Source organism: Herpailurus yagouaroundi, unplaced genomic scaffold, assembly GCF_014898765.1.
Source record: "Herpailurus yagouaroundi ecotype Mexico unplaced genomic scaffold, PumYag 159, whole genome shotgun sequence".
Taxonomy (NCBI): Eukaryota; Metazoa; Chordata; class Mammalia; order Carnivora; family Felidae; genus Herpailurus; species Herpailurus yagouaroundi.
This window is the reverse complement of record NW_024412400.1, coordinates 62296278-62317442: the sequence shown is the minus strand read 5'-3', so window position 1 is coordinate 62317442 and position 21165 is coordinate 62296278. Positions and strand designations below refer to the sequence as shown.

General features: G+C 38.7%; 1 protein-coding gene across 3 annotated transcripts in view; it reads right to left on the bottom strand.

The window, feature by feature from the left end:
* Positions 1–21165, bottom strand: part of LOC121033961 (uncharacterized) — a 180609-nt gene that overhangs the window by 7062 nt on the left and 152382 nt on the right. For 2 of the 3 annotated variants that reach the window (XM_040480689.1, XM_040480690.1), the window contains exons 11-13: positions 15801–15932; positions 9549–9677; positions 7320–7445 (exon numbers count right to left, since the gene is read on the bottom strand). In XM_040480689.1, coding sequence (XP_040336623.1) covers positions 9651–9677; positions 15801–15932 — 159 coding nt within the window. In that variant the 3' untranslated portion in view covers positions 7320–7445; positions 9549–9650. Of the gene's footprint in view, positions 1–7319; positions 7446–9548; positions 9678–15589; positions 15933–21165 lie in introns of those variants that run through there. The other variant, XM_040480688.1, reaches the window with a different exon arrangement.

Sequence of the window (21165 nt, the reverse complement as noted above, 5' to 3'; positions counted from 1 at the left end):
TTGTCATAAAATTTAATATTGTTTTATACTGATGTCATGACCACTGCTTTATTTTTCTCACATGTGTTTTGTGTGACTTGTACCCATTCATTTAATGTCATTTTATTTTGGAATCTTTTTTTCTAAGCTAATATGGGCATTATTTCTTTCTTTCTGTTGTTTTCAAGACTTTCTTTTTTAGTTTTTAGAAATTTAATGCTGATATGTCTTTTGTATATTTCTTTGTCTTGTTTGTCATTCACACAGCTTCTTGAATCTGTAAGTTTATATTTTTTTGTCATATTTAGGAAATTTCTGACCTTTATTTATTTATTTGTTGTTTATTTATTTATTCATTTTTTTGTAGTGCAATTGACCCCAAAATTTTATTTCCATAACATATAACATTTTATGATGATAACTGGAATTATGAGTGGTAACATTATACCATGACTGATTTTTAGGAATTTTATACGATCTCTGGAATATTTATATTAAAACATATACAAATATAACCTAAGAAGGTTAAACACTACTTCTTTTTTAAAAATTTTTTGGGGCGCCTGGGTGGCGCAGTCGGTTAAGCGTCCGACTTCAGCCAGGTCACGATCTCGCGGTCCGGGAGTTCGAGCCCCGCGTCAGGCTCTGGGCTGGTGGCTCGGAGCCTGGAGCCTGTTTCCGATTCTGTGTCTCCCTCTCTCTCTGCCCCTCCCCCGTTCATGCTCTGTCTCTCTCTGTCCCAAAAATAAATAAAAACGTTGAAAAAAAAATTTTTTTTAATTTTATTTTTTTAAATTTATACCCAAATTAGCATATAGTGCAACAATGATTTCAAGGGTAGATTCCTTAATGCCACCTACCCATTTAGCCCATCCCTCCTCCCACAACCCCTCCAGTAACCCTCTGTTCTCCATATTTAATAGTCTCTTATGTTTTGTCCCCCTCCCTGTTTTTATATTATTTTTGCTTCCCTTCCCTTATTTCATCTGTTTTGTCTCTTAAAGTCCTCATATGAGTGAAGTCATATGATATTTGTCTTTCTCTAACTAATTTCACTTAGCATAATACCCTCTAGTTCCATCCACCTAGTTGCAAGTGGCAAGATTTCATTCTTTTTGATTGCTGAGTAATACTCCATTGTATATATATACCACATCTTTATCCATTCATCCATCCATGGACATTTGGGCTCTTTCCATACTCTGGCTATTGTTGATAGTGCTGCTATAAACATTGGGGTGTATATGCCCTTTCGAAACAGCACACCTGTAATCCCTTGGATAAATACCTAGTAGTGCAGTTGCTGGGTCATAGGATAGTTCTATTTTTAGTTTTTTGAGGAACCTCCATACTGTTTTCCAGAGTGGCTACACCTGTTTGCATTCCCACCAACAATGCAAAGAGATCCTCTTTCTCCACATCCTCGCCAACATCTGTTGTTGCCTGAGTTGTTAATGTTAGCCATTCTGACAGGTGTGAGGTGGTATCTCATTGTGGTTTTGATTTGTATTTCCCTGATGATGAGTGATGTTGAGCATTTTTTCATGTGTCAGTCCAACCATTATTCCTTTAAATATTTTTTCAGCCCTACTTTTTTCTCCTCTCATCTGGGATTCTGATGACAGAAATGTAGAAATGTTAGATCTTTAAAAAAAATTTTTTTTTTAATATGAAGTGTTTATCCCAACAGGTGCACTTCTCAATGCTCATCACCCACTTTCCCCTCCCTCCCACCGCCCATCAACCTTCAGTTTATTCTCAGTTTTTAAGAGTCTCTTATGGTTTGTCTCCCTCCCTCTCTAGCTTTTTTTTTTTTCCTTCCCCTCCCCCATGGTCTTCTGTTAAGTTTCTCAGGATCCACATAAGAGTGAAAATATATGGTATCTGTCTTTCTTTGTATGACTTATTTCACTTAGCATAACACTCTCCAGTTCCATCTACGTTGCTACAAAAGGCCATATTTCATTCTTTCTCATTGCCAAGTAGTATTCCATTTTATATATAAACCACAATTTCTTTATCCATTCATCAGTTGATAGACATTTAGGCTCTTTCCATAATTTGGCTATTGTTGAAAGTGCTGCTGTAACCATTGGGGTACAAGTGCCCCTATGCATCAGCTCCTATATCCTTTGGGTAAATTCCTAGCAGTGTTGTTGCTAGGTCATAGGGTAGATCTATTTTTAATTTTTTGAGGAACCTCCACACTGTCTTCCAGAGCGGCTGCACCAGTTTGCATTCCCACCAACAGTGCAAGAGGGTTCCCGTTTCTCCACATCCTCTCCAGCATCTATAGTCTCCTGATTTGTTCATTTTAGCCACTCTGGCGTGAGGTGATATCTCAGTGTGGTTTTGATTTGTCTTTCCCTGATGAGGAGTGACGTTGAGCATCTTTTCATGTGCCTGTTGGCCACCTGGATGTCTTCTTTAGAGAAGTGTCTACTCGTGTTTTCTGCCCATTTCTTCCCTGGATTATTTGTTTTTCGGGTGTGGAGTTTGGTGAGTTCTTTATAGATTTTGGATACTAGCCCTTTATCTGATATGTCATTTGCAATTATCTTTTCCTCTACTACAAAGCTGTAATCATCAAGACAGCATGGTATTGTCACAAAAACAGACACATAGACCAGTGGAATAGAGTAGAGACTCCAGAATTGGACCCACAAAAGTATGGCCAACTAATTTTTGACAAAGCAGGAAAGAATATCCAATGGAAAAAAGACAGTCTCTTTAACAAATGGTGCTGGGAGAACTAGACAGTAACATGCAGAAGAATGAAACTAGACCACTTTCTTACACCATTCACAAAAATAAACTCAAAACGGATAAAGGACCTGAATGTGAGACAGGAAACCATCAAAACCCTAGAGGAGAAAGCAAGGAAAAACCTCTCTGACCTCAGCCACAGCAATTTCTTACTTGACACATCTCCAAAGGCAAGGGAATTAAAAGCAACAATGAACTATTGGGACCTAATGAAGATAAAAAGCTTCTGCACTGCAAAGGAAACAATCAACAAAACTAAAAGACAACTGACGGAATGGGAAAAGATATTTGCAAATGACATATTAATATCTTTTAATGTTTATTTCTGAGACACAGAGAGAGACAAAGTGTGAGCTGGGAGGGGCAGAGAGAGAGACAGAGACATAGAATCCGAAGCAGGCTCCAGGCTCTGAGCTGTCAGCACAGAGCCCGAAGCGGGGCCTGAACTCATGAACCATGAGATCATGACCTGAGCTGGAGTCGGATTCTTAACGGACTGAGCCACCCAGGCGCCCCAGATTTTTTTAATAGTTCCACAGGTCCTCGAGGTTCTTCTTTTTTCTTTTTTTTCTTTTCCCTGTCTATTGTTGAAATTGAGTAATTTCTATTGTTTTATCTTCAAATGTATTGATATGTCCCTCTCTCCTCTCCACTAAGCCCATTCATTAATTATGTTTTTTGGGTTTTTTTGAATATTGTATTTTCCAAGTCTCAAGTTTCCATTTGGTTCTTCTTTATGTTTCTTATTCTTTGCTGAGCTTATTTTTTTTTTTATTTGGTTTACACATGGCAAAAGTTGCTCACTGAAGTATTTTTACTTATAATGGCTTATTTAAACTTCTGATCAGATAATTTTAAAATCAATATCATCAGAGTGTTGCTGTCTGTTGATTATTTTCTTATTCAAATCGGAATGTTCCTGGTTGTTGGTATGATGGATAATTTTTTAATGAAACGTGGATATTTTGAATATTATCATATAAGATTCTAGATCTCATTTAATGTTTTAGCAAGTCTCCTATGATACTGTACTTGCAAGGAAAGAGGCTCATCAGATGGAAGTTGAAATCCAAGTTCTCCACATAGCCCCCAAGTGGGGCATTGTTAAATCTGCATCATTCCTGCTGGGTCGGTGTGAGGGTTCAGGCTCCCCATGGGGCCTCTCATGACACCTATCTGATGGAGGGGTAGAAGTGGCTCCTATGGCTCCCCACTCCACCTCCACTGACATTGCACAAGGTTGCCTCATTGGTGCTTGATGGTTGTGAAAGCACTGATCTCCTGTGACACCACCCTAGAAGGAACCAGTGGTGTCTCCATATCGTCCAGTGGGGGTGGAAGTTCACGCTTTCCACATGGTTTCCACTGGCATAGCCAGGGCAGAAGATACATCCCTATGTGGCAGGGGTGAAAGTCCCAGCTCTTTCTCTCACACTGACTTGTGTGTGGCAAAGGTACCTCACATATCCAGATGGAGTCTGAAGGGCAGACTCCTCATTTGGCCTTTGGTAGTGAGGTTAGAGCCAAGGATGCAGTTTTACTCTTTAGTGTTTGACTGGAGTATTGATCAGTTATTGTCTGAGTTTTCTCTCTTGCTTCACTGCCCTTTTCCTGGTCTTTCATTTAGAGAAAGCAGGCATATCTTGGATTTTTCTTTTGTCTGCACCCGTTGGCCTTCTGGGTTGCAGGTTCTCCCAGTCCAGGATATATGGGTCAAAATGAAAACCCAAGGAATTCACGATTCCTGTTCCCTAGATCCCTGAAGTCCCTAGCAAGTCTGCCTTGTTCTCTCCACATCAGAGATTCTTATGTTTGCTTTCAATATGGCGACAAAAATTCTACTGTTTAGAGGAAGGAAGAGGGACAAGTGTGTGTACTCCATCTTTCTCTAAGTTAAGTCTTATATATATTATTTTATATAGTCCAGAGACACTTTTTTAGACAGTAAATATATTATTACATAGTGTAATTAATTTCTTTATTTAGTACAGATTGGCTTGCTGAGTGGTTATGGCATTAATATGAATCTTCTTTCTCTTAATTGTTAATTTTCTTTTCTCTTAATTTTCAATTTTCTTTTAATTTTTTTTATTCCTCTCCTTCACCTGATTTTAGTTGGCTATGTTTTTGTTCTTAAATCCTCAGTTCCAGAATTTTAAGTTCCAGCATTTACCTTTATACTTTTAAGCATGCTTATTGAGTTGTCATATTTAAGTAATACATTTTGACACAGATCCATCCCTCCTATTCTACAACTTTTCATGAAGAAATAAGGTCAGTATACTTATCCCCCTTCATCTTCTCTTTCCTTCCAGTTTATGCCTGTTTTGCTTAACTATCAAAATTGCTATACTGTTAAATATTTATATAGTTATCTTACGTCAAGTGACCATAATTCCCACACTTGTTTTAAACTTAGCCTTAATAAATATAGATTTAATACTCACTATTAGTCTTTTTAACAGAGATCTTTCATTTATTACTTGGTTGCTCAAATTTATCTTCTACAGTTTCTTCAAAAATATTTTATTGTGACCATATCCCCAACAACTTGTTATTACTAAAAATAGTTGTTCATTTTCAGTCATGCTATCCTTGAATAAAGTTTAACCATGTATAAAATATTTGAGTCATATTTTTTCCCAAGAACTTCACAGGCATTGATTACCCACACGCTAGCAATGGTTGTGATTATTGCCATGAGGCATGAGGCCAGACTGATTTTTCCCCCTCTCTTCATATGAGATCTCACTTTTTTTCTTATGTCCTCAATGGAGATTCCCCTTGCTTCTGATCAAACTTAAGTCGAGTTTCCAAGGATAGAATGTGTTCAATCTGTAGCAGTGGACCTTTTTTTCATTTCAGGGGGAAAAAATCTTGAATATTATACTTGAATATTTTCTTTTGCACTTATATATATTTCTCCCTCTTTTCCCCATTTCATTGTTTTCACTTTTCTCAAGCATATTCTCCATGTACCTGGCTGTCACATAAGCGAATTCAATCCTCCTATTACCTGTGTTCAATATGGTCTTCATTTCTATGATGTGAGGTTTAATTTTCATTTATACGTCTTTCAGAGCTCTGCCAGCTTACTTTTTCATTTCCCTTTGTTGTCTTTTCATTTATTCCATGAACCCTTGTATCTCTGCGTTGCACTCACGATTTGTAGAGAAAGCTTTTTCATTATGTCCTTCAAATTCTTGGAAGAAATTCTGCTTAATATTTCCATGTGCTTCGTAGCAAAACTTCTGTGCTCGATGTCCATCTGCTTTTTGTTTTCTTATTCCTTTTCTCCTTTACCCTTCTTATAGAATTTTCACTGAAAAAGTAACCAAGGCTTTGAATGGTTTCATATATTGCTTCCAAAATGGGAGGAGGGTGTTTTTTTTTTTTTTAATGCATCAAGTTTTTGTTTTTGCTTTTAATTTCTTGTATCTGGTTAGTTTTGTGTGCACTAGCTATTTAGGGGAGGTGAGTATGGATCTGGGGCTAGAAAAATCATTTCAGCCAGTTGGAAGCCTCCTGGGCCCAGAGTAAAATTCCATATGACACAAAGTTGTGGTGTGTGTGTGTGTGTGTGTGTGTGTGTGTGTGTAGGCTTAGCTCCCCTTAGCTGCAAGGCTGCTTATCACCCATAGATCCCCTCTATCCTAGGGCAGACTTGAAAAGATGCTAGGTCTGTGCACTTCCTGGTTTCATTCCAATTTCCTGCAACTCTGTGATGCACAGTGAGGTTAAAGGAAGCTCCTACAGCATGCTCATGCAGCCAACCCTAGTGTTTTTAACAAAGGGTCATTGGTTTTGCCCCTCTGTGAATGCCATAGAGAAGTGGCTCTCTGCATATCATTTCACTGAACTTGAGAGTTCTTCTGTTATGACTATTATTGTGAGAATAATAATATGATTTAGGACAAGAAGGTTTTGTAATTTAAAACAATTTTTTTAACTTTTATTTATTTTTGAGAGACAGAGAGAGATCATGAGCAGGGGAGGGGCAGAGAGAGAGGGGGACACAGACTCCAAAGCAGGCTCCAGGCTGTGAGCTGTCAGCACAGAGCCTGACGCAGGGCTCCAACCCACAAGCCGTGACATCATGACCTGAACTGAAGTCGGACACTTAACTAAGTCACCCAGGCGCCCCAAGAAAGTTTTATAGCTTTAAACAAAGACCATATTTTCCTTTTTGTCTCTCAGTTTTCTTCCAGCTTTCAATGGGCTTCTGAAAGTTGGAGAAAATATAAAACTTTTCAGTTCTTATAATTAGACAACCCCAACACACAATTTGGGGTGGTTTTGCAAAAGTTAGCCAAAGTTATTTCAAAATTTGCTCCTCGTCAAGAGTTTGCATCAATAATTCTTTGTTTTTGTTTTCAATTTTTTTTTACCCTTCGGTAGGCTATTTGCTATACAGTTCAACAAGAGTGTGTACTTTCATATTATTAAAGCCGCATTTAAGAAGAAAGTGTTATAAACAATGCCCATTGAATTATATTCCTTGGCACCACATCTGCTTTCATAGTGTAGCTTAGTTAGTGCCTGGACGGACAAGGTGACCCTGCAGCCATTGTTACCTTGCTGACACCTGGCTCTCATTTTGCCAGGTGGACATTGGCACCTTCCAGTCACTGGGTCACACTGTCCTGAGCCACAAGAACACGGCTGGACACAGTCCCGCCCGTGGTGATCCTCAGGACAAGCTGCAGGAAGGAGCAAAACAAAACCAGATTTTGCTTATTAAAACGTTTTGCCAGTCAAGACTTTAAAAAACCTTGTAAATACACGACCCTTTCTTTTAATCAAATGGGCTTCCTTGTCTTGCCTTCGGTTTGGTTTTCAACTTAAAAGGTTACTTTGAAAGAAATAAAACAAAAAAAGGCACTGTTCAAGTGGTTGCTTACTTAGTGCAATTTTGGTTGACATCAGGAATTCCAACCAAATATCTAGTGTCAAACACTTACATATATGATATAAATGACTCTTACAAACTCAGCCTTGCTTTACCACATGGCTGCCTTAGCAAGTGTGTATGTGCGTGTGTGCGCATGCGCACACACGCACATGCACACATATGCATGCATGCGCCCAATAATCTTGAGTGTTTCCTCTTAATGTCCCCTCTGAATTTTAGTTTACACTTCTATGCATTGACATAGGATCCATCATGTTCACATCTCCAAATATCGTTATGTATTTCTAAGTGTATTGTTTACTTGTTAAAATCAACAAATTTGTTAAATTATCTTTTTAAATTAATGTTAATTAATATACATTAAAGTTTAATCTATTAATAAATTAGCACATTTATTATTTCATTTTGCTTCAACTTTATGCCACAGATTCACTGAGATGCTTACCAAAATAAAGATAAAATAAGTATCTGTAAGAATCAAGCGAAGGAAAAAATACAGCAACGATATAGACATAAATGAGTATCACAGTTCCCCAGACTGGTAAGAGGTGGACAGCAAATTGGCTCTGACCTACTTAGCTGTCAAAGCAAAGAAGGAAAAGTACTCGGGTACAAGTTCACAGCTTCTGAAGACAAAAAACTACCAATATTCAGGGGAATCAAAACTCTTGAAGATGCATTGGCCTGAGGAAATTAAGAAATTTCCCTCAATGATTTTCTTTGAGGAGCAAAGGGGCCAGTCAGAGCCTTCCTTAGGAGATGTTTATGGGTTGGCTTTAACTCAAAGATAACTTGGCTGGTTAGGCCTCCAAGGCAGTATCCACTAGGTTTCAATTTTCCACTGCATGGAGCCAGGACTTTGTCTCATTTGTCTCTTATCCTCAGAACATCAGGATTCTGAGGCGGGGTAATTAAAATTACCCTCATACAAAGAAGACAGAGCAACTACCTGTCTGGGGAAGACAAGCATTTTGGGTATCTTTACCACATAACAACTTAATACCCTGCCTGATCACGAAATTTCATTATCATTCTTCCCAGTGACGGAATCTCACGGTTGCAACTACAGCACTTCTGTCTTGAATGAAAGATCTACTGATGCTTATTTTACCCTTTGAATTCTGAAGTATAAAATACAGACGAGTGCACAAAAACCTAAATTTACAGCTCTGTGAAGCATCCCAAAGTGAACTTCCTCAACAGCACACAGGTTGAAGGACACAAATTTGCCAGAACCACCTCCCCGTCACGCTCTCTCCCACGCATTGCCTCCTCTATCCTCCCTGAAGATCAGAAGGATCTTGCAAACTGTCAAAGTATATAGGAAGTGGCAAATCTGATAAGATCAAAATGTATTTGTTAGGAATATCCCTGTAGTGTCTAAGATAGTGCATTTTTAAGAGATCTTTAATTTACATCTGGTCCCTGCAACTTTAAGTCAATCGTTGTCTTTGTGATAGGTAGTTAGGTCTTTAAATTTTAGGGAACTGGTTACTTTTGGTAAGTAGGGCAACTGCTTACTTGTGAGCCGGAAATCGCTGAGGATAAACGAAATGGTGGTACTTTAGACAATGGGTTTGACATTACGTACACAGGCATCCCCAGTCTGCTCTTCTCTTATGGAACAGATTTTCTAATCCTTACTGGAATCCAGCTAGCATTTCTGGGATATGAGAGGTTATGACCAAAGGGCTCTCTTTGGCTGCCTTCACTGCGCCAGCTCTCAATCAAACTCCTGACGTAAGCACTCCTCAACCTAGAATGTAGGTCAGTTGGCGTTTGCCATTGCTACAGTAAATGATTAAGTAATGATTGCAACATTTACTCTCTAAGGGCAGTTCTTAAAATTCTACTTTAGCATCTCCACGTCTTAACTGGTAGGCTGACTTACTCTGACTGCAGTCGGCCCCAATGAAGCCAGGAGGGCAGTGATAGGTGCCAATCACGGTATCACAGCTGCCGCCATTAAGGTACTTATGCATCCTTTGGCAATTTAGATCGTAAGTGCCTCCTGGGCATCCTGTTGAAGGAGAACAAAACCATATGTGATACTGTAACTCAAAGCAATCAGGGTTGAAATTCATGCCCATAGACATGTGGTTAACTCAACATTCCAAATACCGTTCTTTGGTGTTTTCAATCACCTTCAAGCTAATGATTCAAGCCATGCACTTATCTGAGGAGATGAGATGGTAAAGATAGATGCCTTAGAAATACAGGTGGGGGCATAAATTTCCTGATGCTGCTCATTAATAAGTTACAGGAAACTTAACTCTGAGTCTCCTTGGAAATCTGCCCACTCTTAGTGCTCAGAATAGGTGACAATTCACCAAACAGGGCTATTTTGTTCCACTCTAGGCAAATTCATTATTTTATTTAATATTTAAATGTCATAGTTTGTCTTATCTGGAATGATACAGGTTTCACACAAGTATAAATTCAAATTGGCACAAAGCATGGAGAAAGCATTTTCATTCTCTGTTGGTTTCTCACCTTTCTACTTTCACATCCACGGATGTGTGGCCTACCATGATGAGGCCTGTGCAACAGATAGATGGCCAGAATTCAAGATAAAGGGAGAGCAAACAGAACAAAGAGTGATCTGAAGACCACATTATCTGTGCAATGATCGAAAGAGGGGGGATGTTTATTCAGGAGAAAATAGAGCTAAGAAGACAGGAATGTTTTCAAACATGAAAAGGCAGCCTTGTAAGAAAAGAAGAAAGGCAGATTTTATCTCAATAAGGAAATACTTTCTGAAAGAGCTGTCCAAGATTGGAATAAGCTTTTTTCAGGAGGCATGATTACTCATCTCTGTAGGAGTTCAAACAGAGACAGGATAAGTATACAGTAGAGAAAATATAGAGGGTATTCAAGTACTTGATTAACTTTGAAGCACTTCCGTCTGTGATATTCTCCTGCTCTATGAAATGTCTGGTACTTTCAAGTCTTCAAATCATAAAAGTTTGAGTTTCAAGAGACCTCATGTCCATCTGGTTCAACTTTAATGTTAAGATGACGAAGCTAAGTCCTATAGAGTAAAGTGACTTAGAATACACATCGCACAAAATTCTGTCACCTGTTAAAGAGAACCATCTTTATTCCTGCCACATATTTAAATATGAGGCTGCAGGAAATTCTGAATAGACTGTGATTTGGAACCTATATATTTTGCTTACTAACGTTGTGGCTTTAACTCCTTTCTTTGAGCTTCTGGTTCTTTATTCCCAAGGGGGATAATAACAAAATCACAGACCTGCTGTGGTGGCTAGAGTGAACAAGTACAAACTCGGCTCCCATGTCAATGGTGGCCATTATTTTCCTTAATGGTGGCAGTACCATTGGTAGGCATGTAGTAGAACCCTTTCCCTACCGGCTTGACCTGACTCAGAGTGTTTGGTATTTGCCTTAGGTCCTTCCTCTTGAAAAATCTTTTCATTTGGAAGAATATCTCTAAAAGTGACCAAACTAGACTGGATGATACTTGTTTCCTTCATTTAATCTTTTATGTAAGAATCCAACAGGAAGGAACATTTTTTTTTTAAGTATGTCACATGTAGCATGTTTTAGAGGTAGCAGCAAAGAATGGATTTCATTGAGATTGAGATTGTTTATAATCCCCATATAAGTCCTGTCTTAAAACCCAGGGGCCTCACCTTGAGTCTCAAACCCAAAAAGTGGCTGCTTCTTTCTTCCTTTTTCCCCCCCAGTTTTAAGATAAAATTTTCCATAATGGAGAGGGAAAGAAAAACATGACAATTATTCATACCAAAGGTTATTTCTGTCTTGTAGCTATTGTATTTCTTTATTCCTTCCTCTGAAAAGTGATGGCTTCACTCCACAGTCTCTTCTGTCATTCCCTCCTCCCAAAGAATGTCCATTCCCATAGTTAATTGCTCCTTCTTTGGTATACAATGTTCATTAGTTCTCCTAGGAACGTCTTTTCTCCCTCACCAAAAATGTAACAGCGCATATCTAAAAACAAAACTTGTGATTAAAAAAGACCGCATCTCCTCCTCTTCTCCTATTCATCAAGATATATAATACTTCATGCCCATTTGGGTCAGACTTTTAGAATGCAATTTTTTGTAGTATTTTTTATCATTACTATTTGCTAGGCTTAGAAAGAATGATTGCTTGATATTAGAGAACATACACAAAAAGCAAGCTGAAAGCATGGAGTCCAAAACAATGAAGTCTTATGTGTACTGCTGGGATGTTCCTTCCAAAAAGGAGGTTAAATTAACACGAGTGGATTGGTACAGAAAATTCTGCAGTCACATTGCTATGAAGTGAAAGCTGACATGGGTTTCTGTGCAAAGAAGGAAAAGAGAAACACCTGCTAATGTGAAACTCATGTACTTATTAATGGGGAAAATGTCAAGGTATGGATATAGTCAAGGATATAAACAATTAGCATTTCAGTTTAAATGGAAAATCATATGTGTAATTATTTGAAAATGTAAATAACTGATGTGTGTGTGTGTGTGTGTGTGTGTGTGTGTGTGTGTGCCTATCTTTTGAACTCATTTTCATGTAAGTTGAAGTTATTTGGGAGACATAATTTCCCTATGACATATACTCATCTCTCAAACTATCTTTTTTTATATATTTTTAAATGCTTATTTATTTTTGAGAGAGAGAGTGCAAGTGGGGGAAAGGCAGAGAGAGGGAGGGGGGGAGAGAGAGAGAGAGAGAGAGAGAGAGAGAGAGAGAAAGAGAGAGAAAGAGTCAGACAGAATCTGAAGAGGCTCCAGGCTCCGAGCTGTCAGCACAGAGCCCAACATGGGGTTCGAACTCACAAACTGTGAGATCATGACCTGAGCTGAAGTCGTCTGCTTAACCAACTGAGCCACCCAGGCGCCCCTCATTTTGCAGACTATCTTAATGGTGGTTTCGTGTTTGATAGAACCATCCTCACATTGGTCCTTCTTTGTACACAGAATACAAAAATCACATGACTGTTAGCCTTCAAGTTAATTATCCTTTGAAATTGGGACACCGAACTTGACGAAATTTACCTACTAATGAGTATGCCATCTGTTGAAAGACAGTGTATGTATAACCTCTTAGCCTCGAAACTCATTAAATTTATATCAAGAGTAGAGTATGCGTTTACAAAAGTGCCCATAACGTTTTCCCCAAGAATAAGTTATTTACTGGCAATTCCACTTCCTGTTAGAATTCTGTAGCTATGTGAAAGATTGACTTCTGGAATCAGGGACATCCTTTGCTCAAATGTTCACTAAATTTAACAAGGGAACACATGCATAGGACATAATGATTTCGTTTGGCTTGAGTGAAATTTGGTTTCTTCTCCCTCATTTCGTAAAGTTCCATTTTGACCATTAATTGGCGTTCGCCCCATCCTTTACAATTATTTCTCCCAGGAAACTTTGTTTTTCTGGCAAGGGATATTTAGATATTTCCCATTGGGAGATGAATATTTTTTTTCCCATTTTTGCACTATTCCCTCTCGTTGAAGGAGACTTATTAGATGAAGCTGGGCTATGAACACAGACTTCTGATTTAAGTACTAAAGGCTACTGTATACTATGATGACATAAACAACATTTGGTAGTTTCATTAGAAACTTGGAACAAGCAATGTAGTGACTGTATCCTGAGACACTTAGCTCCCAAAAAATGAAAAGCATGAATGTGTTTTTCAGCCTTTTCTTAGTGTTTGACCAGGTTATTCACACGTACGCTGTCACACAGTTTTGTTTTATTCTTAAAAAGAGATGCTGGGGCGCCTGGGTGGCTCAGTCAGTTAAGCGTCCGACTTCGGCTCAGGTCACGATCTCGCGGTCAGTGAGTTCGAGCCCCGCGTCGGGCTCTGTGCTCACTGCTCAGAGCCTGGAGCCTGCTTCAGATTCTGTGTCTCCCTCTCTCTCTGACCCTCCCCCGTTCATGCTCTGTCTCTCTCTGTCTCAAAAATAAATAAACGTTAAAAAAAAAAAAAAAAAACAAAGAGAGATGCTGAAATTTGGTCTGTCTGAATTTTTATTGCTATGAGCAAGAGCATTAAAAGCAAGCTCCTACTAATGTTTTGATATCTTCCTCCTGGCACAGGTGGGCTACTCTATGGCTCATGCTTCTCAAAGCATTCTATACCAAGGGTGTTTTTATGAAAACTGTCAAAAGAACTGCCCATGGTTTTAGAGGACCCCAATGCCTTAAATGCTCTCAGAGAATATTATAAATAGTGGGTATCACAGTTTGGAGAAATAAAAGATTTCCAGGGTATGGGGTTACTTTGTAATTTCTCTTTGGTCATAAAATACACAGCATGATAAATTGATATCTATCGAGCAGCTGGTTTGTTTTTTCCCACATGCTATCCACAGACTGAGACCAACCTGCCCATTATAAACCATGGACAAGTGGTGAGATCCTACTACAATTTGTCTGCTTCCTCTGACCTCTGCTGAGAGAAAATTTGGATTCTCCACTCCAAACTCGAGAACATGAAAGCCCAGTTGTTTTTGGCTGCTGAAACTTTTGCTTTTGGGCCAGCTGCACCTTTTATGGATATTTTCTTGAACCCTTTTTCGTAGTTCTGTAATTATAGTGGATGTTGCCAAGGAAACTTTGCAGCAACTCCCAACCACGTGTTGCCTGGCGCTAAGCCAATCTGACTAGTCTGGGAGCGGCATCCCGACTCAGCCTTGATTTTACAAGGTGGAGGTCCCCTCCTTCAACCCAAGGTAGCTTGCCCTCTGACATGGAAGTACTATCAGCCCTATGTAACACTTTATTTTGTTAATATAAAACATTCTTGATATCAAGAAGAAATTCTTCCTGAGAAATGTGACAGAATTAAAAGTGAGGAAATAACTTGCTTCAGTTACCAGGGTGCTTGAAATCTGCCATAACCAAACTAGAATTGAAATTTTACTAATTTTAGGGGCGCCTGGGTGGCGCAGTCGGTTAAGCGTCCGACTTCAGCCAGGTCACGATCTCGCGGTCCGTGAGTTCGAGCCCCGCGTCAGGCTCTGGGCTGATGGCTCTGGGCTGATGGCTCGGAGCCTGGAGCCTGTTTCCGATTCTGTGTCTCCCTCTCTCTCTGCCCCTCCCCCGTTCATGCTCTGTCTCTCTCTGTCCCAAAAATAAATAAACGTTGAAAAAAAAATTAAAAAAAAAAAAGAAATTTTACTAATTTTATATTTTAATTCCTCAGTTTGAGTTTGTATAACCACAGTGGTTATGGGTTCCAAACAAAATGCTAACTGAAACCATTTTCACACAGGCTTAACTTGTGTTTGTAGCTGATAATATTTAAAATTAGGACAACGGTGAGAAGTGACATTCAAAAGGTACATTCTATGGCTTGTAGAAAATTAAAATCAATAGCTTGACCATAAATCTATGTTTTATAGGTGGCATTTGAGGGGGAGAATCCAAAAATTGTCCATATGTTTGCAGAATTAAGAAAGGAAAGTGGAAGGAATCTGCTACAGGAGCAACTAGGGAGAGAAGAGAAGCAGTGGCCAAGTTGGGGGAAAAAATGAAACTGAGGCCAAATCATTTTACTTTTAAACCTATAAAAAGTACATTATAAATAATTACAAGCTTAAAAATTAAGTAGCTGACTGAACATTTTAACATGCTCCTTGGGACGTTTTATCGTGTGTTCCCCTAGAACCATTTTAGATGTTAAAATGCCCTAACAAATCAATATAAGGTGTTTGGTCTAGGGACCATCCTGTTTTTACTACACAGCAGTGAGCCAACTGGCATTTTGTCCTTCAAGCAAGTTACGATTTTCATTCCAGAATAACAATTTGTTTAATTTGATTGTTCCTAAGCAGATCCCGGAGCTAACTTACTTTATAAATCACTTTAAATATGTTCCCATCTGCTGTCTATTGATTGATAACAGCCAGTTCCTATTATCTTCATTCTTTCTTTCTCTCTTTTTTTTGGGGGGGGGGGGGCGGACATTTGGAACCCAAAAGGCAACCTAGGAGAATGGGTTGCACAAGAAAGTGCATGATTTCAACCACTTCGATAAACATTCTCACAGGACTTGCTATAAATTAGAAGCTTGAATTAACATTTGCCCTTTGGCATTCTGACTGATGACCCACCCTATTGGTGTCTCTTGGATAAATTACAACAAAAGTGCAAAACACACTTACTGAGATGACAGCGGTTTCCATGGTAGCCAGGAAGACAGGTATATCTCCCTGCGACTGGGTGACACTTTTCATTCTCAGCTGAACACTGACATACCTGTTTACAGTCCTTCCCATATGTGCCTGGTGGACAAACTGAGGGAAAGAGGAAATGTAAACCCAATGAATTAAATTTGTCTGTGTAAATATAGCTCTAAAAGTGAAAGCAGGGAAAAATTTATTAAATAAGACCATTGCCTACAGAAGTGCGCTGCCCTTTGGGATTTAGGTTTCATTAAATTTACTTGGGGATTACTTCACTGTTTGATTTTGTTTTGTTCAGTCAATTTGTGACCGACTGTCAAGGGCCAGCTGCAATTTTCTTGTCACTGAAGAAAATCATAGGGTGATGTCAGGTAAAATCAACTAAAATAATAGTATAATTCATGAGGGACCACATATCTGGATAAAGATATTTTTTCTGGTGCAGCCGGTTTAAATTCTCAAGGTTGTTTCTCTCTGCACATTAGCATGTACTGTATTTGTGTCACTTGTCAGCTACTCTGCTGGGTTGTGCTGTTCTCTTTTTAAGGCCAAGCAGTAAAAGCTTTCCCTCCAACTTCTAAGTAATATCATGCCATTTTGTTAAGAAAATAAAAAAGGTTTCTGGGTATTTTTCAGCTTATAAAACGGGAGTCAAATAGATGCTTTAAGTTTCATGGTTGTGTCTAATGACAATTTAAACAAATTCAGTTAAAAAAAAAAAAGTCAAACAATTTGGTTATAATATGTCCTGTGAACCTAAAGTTGAATAATAATTTCTGGATACACCTTGTAAAAATGTATTGATTTATTCTGAGAGAGACAGAGAGAGAGGGAAGGAGAGAGAGAGAGAAAGAGAGAGAGAGAGAGAATCCCAAGCAGGTTCCTCACTGTCAGCACAGAGCCCGATGTGGGGCGTGAACTCAGGAACTGTGAGATCATGACATGAGCTGAAACCAAGAGTTGGACACGTAACCAACTAAGCCACCCAGGCGTCCCCCTGGATCAACCTTTTTATTTATCATCTAAAAGATTTGGCATCATGAAAGAATGAACCTGTTTTAATAGAGTCTTCTCACATTGGAGACATTATTGACTATTTTGTTCATGCTGCCCCTGTTTTTTGTTGGCTGTCCTGTGCCTACGGTGTCACTTGTTTTCTTAGCACACACTATCTTTAAGAATATTTCATCTTCCATTTCTTTAAGTAAAAATGACAGCAATAGTAGAAATACGAACTTTAAAGGCCTTTGGTTGCTTGCTTAGTATTAAAAATAAAGACTAATGGTGGCTAAATAAAGCCCGGGTGGCTCAGTTGGTTAAGTCTCTGATTCTTATTTTGGCTCAGGTCAGTTCGTGGTTCGTTGGCAGTTTGCGGGTTCGAGTTCCACATAGGGCTCTGCGCTGACAGCACGGAGCCTGCGTGGTATTATCTCTCCGTCTCTCCCTCTCTCAAACTAAATCAATAAACATTAAAAAAAAAAAAAAAGACTAATGAAACACAGGCTAATTAATCAAAAAAGAGGATTTTTCCCCCTCCCTTTCTTAACTGGGATGTATACAAACAAGAGAGGTGGAATCTGATTCAGCATCCGAACAACTATTTAAGCAGTTTGTTGTTGCTCTGTTGTTGTTCTTTTATCTAAGAATCACTGATCAAACACACACCAATAAAGCATTTACCTGGTATGCCAGAAAGCACATCTGGCTTTACTGCCTGAAAAGTTTACTAACTTTGCTTGTTAATAAGTGGCCAAGCAAGACGAACTGATCACGGCATTTCAGACATGGCTGAGAGTGTGGATGTTTATACTCTCACTTCCTCCACCCTGTTCGTCAGTACACACGTGAGGGCGTCACTTACATTCCACCGTGATGTGATGAAAGGAACTCCCTAATGGAAGTTTTCGAATGTGTAAAGGCTAACAAATCATCAGAAAAATCAAAATATGTTTCATTAGAGGCTTCTAATCATTTGAGAACCAAGAGATGCAGTGGTTACAAAATCTTCCCATCGCTGAGAAGACCTGTTTTGCCACAGGGTCACGTGAGCATAAAGCTTGGTCTCCCTGCGCAAAACCCTATGCTCTGTGGAGACTGATAATACTGCGAAGTCCAAGTGGCTGTGCTGAACACAACAGGATTTGTGTGGTAAGTTCTAGTGCCCCAATGTATTTAGCCATTTTCCATCTTGAGGTTTGGGGCCTACTGGCCTAGGGTTCTGAGGAAAGTGACATTCAGACTGGTCTGCTCTGAGAGCCATTAGGAATATTGTGCTGATCTGCAAGCATCCATCAAAGGTTGGGTGGTCTAGAGGAAATGGCATGAACTTTGAGTCAGGTAGGCCCAGCACTGCCAGTGACCTTATCTGTGGCTTTAAACAAGTTGTTAAAACTCAAAGAAGCTTGATTCCCTCTTTTATATGATGGGGTTAACAAAACCTACCTCACAGAATGGTATGAGTAGTAGTCTAGCGGACATAGTAACACATGGGAATCTCATAGCGCTTCAGTAAAATTTGTTTGATTTCCATTGAAAACCTTATACTTAAAATCAGGTTCAACTGTTCAACAGAAGTGCTGTATTTGGGCAAACACTGGATAGATACATTCAGAATAATTATGAAAAAGTTGCCTACTATTTAAAAATCATCTTTACTTGTACCTTTCAGGAAAAATTATTTCTAAAAGGAAAAAAAATAAAAAAATTAGAATTGCATGACATAAACTTTCTGAAAAACATATACGTAAAATTTATCCATAGTCTCACTATTTGTTCAACGTTTTGAGGGTTCATGAAACCATTCACAAATGTGAATCACTTCTCTACCTGAAGAGCTCAGACACATCCTTAACTTTGGTTCTTGAACTTCAGAGGAATCAAAATTGCAGAAGATATAAATTATCTACTCATGAGAAACTGACCTCCTAAAATTCTTAAAGTCGGTCGCAAATGGACGTTTAAATGTCACTGAAGGAATTTACAATTTGTATTGCAAAGCAATAAAATGAAGATGGAAATAAAAGCAAGAAAAAGTATCCTGAATGTTACCCAAAAGATTTTTTTTAAACAAAATATTTCATTTCTTAGATTACACATGCATAGTGAAAAATATCTATCAGTTGTCACCTGGTGAAAGAATGACTTTGACTAAGACTTCAGAGGAAATCAAAGTTCATGTAAAGCCTGCCTCATATCCTCTGAAAGAGAATGTGGTGTGTTCGTTTATTGCCTTGTGATGCCAGATGGACTGGATTATGGGGCATGCTTTTCACCCATCTTACAAGACAGGCAAAATTCTGGAATATTCTCATTCAGCAAGAAATATTTTCTGGATATCTGCTATGTGTCAGGTTCACAACAGTGAGCAAAACTAAACATGATCCTTGTACCCAACAAGCTTGCAATAGTGGGGAGATAAATACAATAAAATAACCATCCAAATAAACATATGATTCAAAAATATTATATGAGCTCAGGGTGCTATGAGAAAGCATAACATCAGGGACTCCACTTTGACTGATAGGCATGGGGGGGGGGGTAGTGTTTAGGTCCAGATATTCTCTTTGAAGAGATCACTAACTGAGACCTGAAACCCTACAGAATATATGTAGTGGGAGAGGGAAGGGGAATGAAGAAAGACTATGGAGGAGAAAAATTTCCAGAGGGAAAGTCCCAGGTACATATGAGTTACTGATACTATTCCTAAATATGATGTTGGCAATGGTATGCATATATGTTAGACATGCGTGTATGTTAGACAATAGTTAGGCTATGTTATTTTAAGCAATTCTGTATCAGTTCCTTATGGCTGCTGTAACAAATTATCACAAGTTAAGTGGTTCAAAACAATATAAATTTATCATCTCACAGTTCTGGAGGTCAGAAGTCTAAAATCAAGGTGATGACAGGGCTGTGTTCCTTCGGGAGACTTGAGGGGGGCGGGGATCTATTTCCTTTTCCGGCTTCTAGGAGCCACCTCCATTCCTTGTGGCCTCTTTCTCCATCTTCCTAGCCAGCAACTTAGCTTCTTCTTCTTTTTCCTCTGATTTCCTGCCTCCTTCTTAAGAGAACCTTTGTGATTACATTGAACACACCCACGTAATCCATCTCAAAATCCTTAATCATGTCTTCGAAGTCCAATTTGCGATGTAAGATAACATATTCGCAGATTCTAGGAATTAGAACATGGACATTTAAAAAAAAATTTTTTAATGTTTATTTTTGAAAGAGAGAGAGAGAGCATGAGTGGGAAAGTGGCAGAGGGACGGAGAGAGGGAGAGACAGAATCTGAAACAGGATGCAGGCTCTGAGCTGTCAGCACAGAGCCTGACACAGGGCTTGAACTTGGGAACAGTGGCATCATGACCTGAGCTCAAGTCGGATGCTGAACTGACTGAGTCACCCAGGCACCCTGAACATGGACATCTTTGAGGGGTCATTATTCAACCTACCACAATCTCTATATTTCCAAATATTTTAGGTATCTTCTGACTTATTCCTTAGAGACCATGGTATCACAGAAGGTCATGTTTTTAACAATAGCCTAATGCACAACTCTTTATAGAAATTAAATTATCATATTTTAAAAGCAATGTACCATTTATATGGGAAAACTATCACCAATTATTAAATATATATACGTATATATATGTGTGTGTGTGTGTATATATATATATATATATAATCACAGTCTCTCCACTGTGACAGTTACAAACTCCAAGGCCATCTATGCCAGCACAGTGCTCCTAATAAGCTAAATAAGCACAAGCAGAAAAGTGTTTTATATCATCGAAACAAGTACCCACCATCCCACTAGTTGAAAAAGAAAGAAAAGCCGAGGGCTCTTATGATGGGGAAAAAGGTATATTCAAATTTCATCTAATACTTCGTTTCTCAAAAATTGGGATTGACCTTCGATGGCTTCTGACAGCATATTTTGCTCAGGTCTTTTATCACATACAGCTTTTAATACAATGTCACATTGAAAGTGACTTGGGATTTTTTGAAGATCAGGACCCAGAAGTAACCTTGGGTGCCAGAGACATCTACAGGGAAACAGAAAGCAGAGACTTCTCAAGGGCTAAAACTCAGAGAAATGATGGACTAACTATAGAATACAGAAGTTTCTAGACCATGAACTGCTTGCTTTTCTTGTGCTTTGTATAATAACATTATTTCTCTGCTTAAAAATAAGCCACTTTAGGGGTCTCCCCCACTCATCTAAGGAACAGTATTTGTTTTTATGCTTTTACATATAAATGCTCCTTTAAGCAGATGCTATTATGCCCATAATAAGATAAATAGACATAAGATCATTTTGCCAAATGACATGGCTAATAAGTGG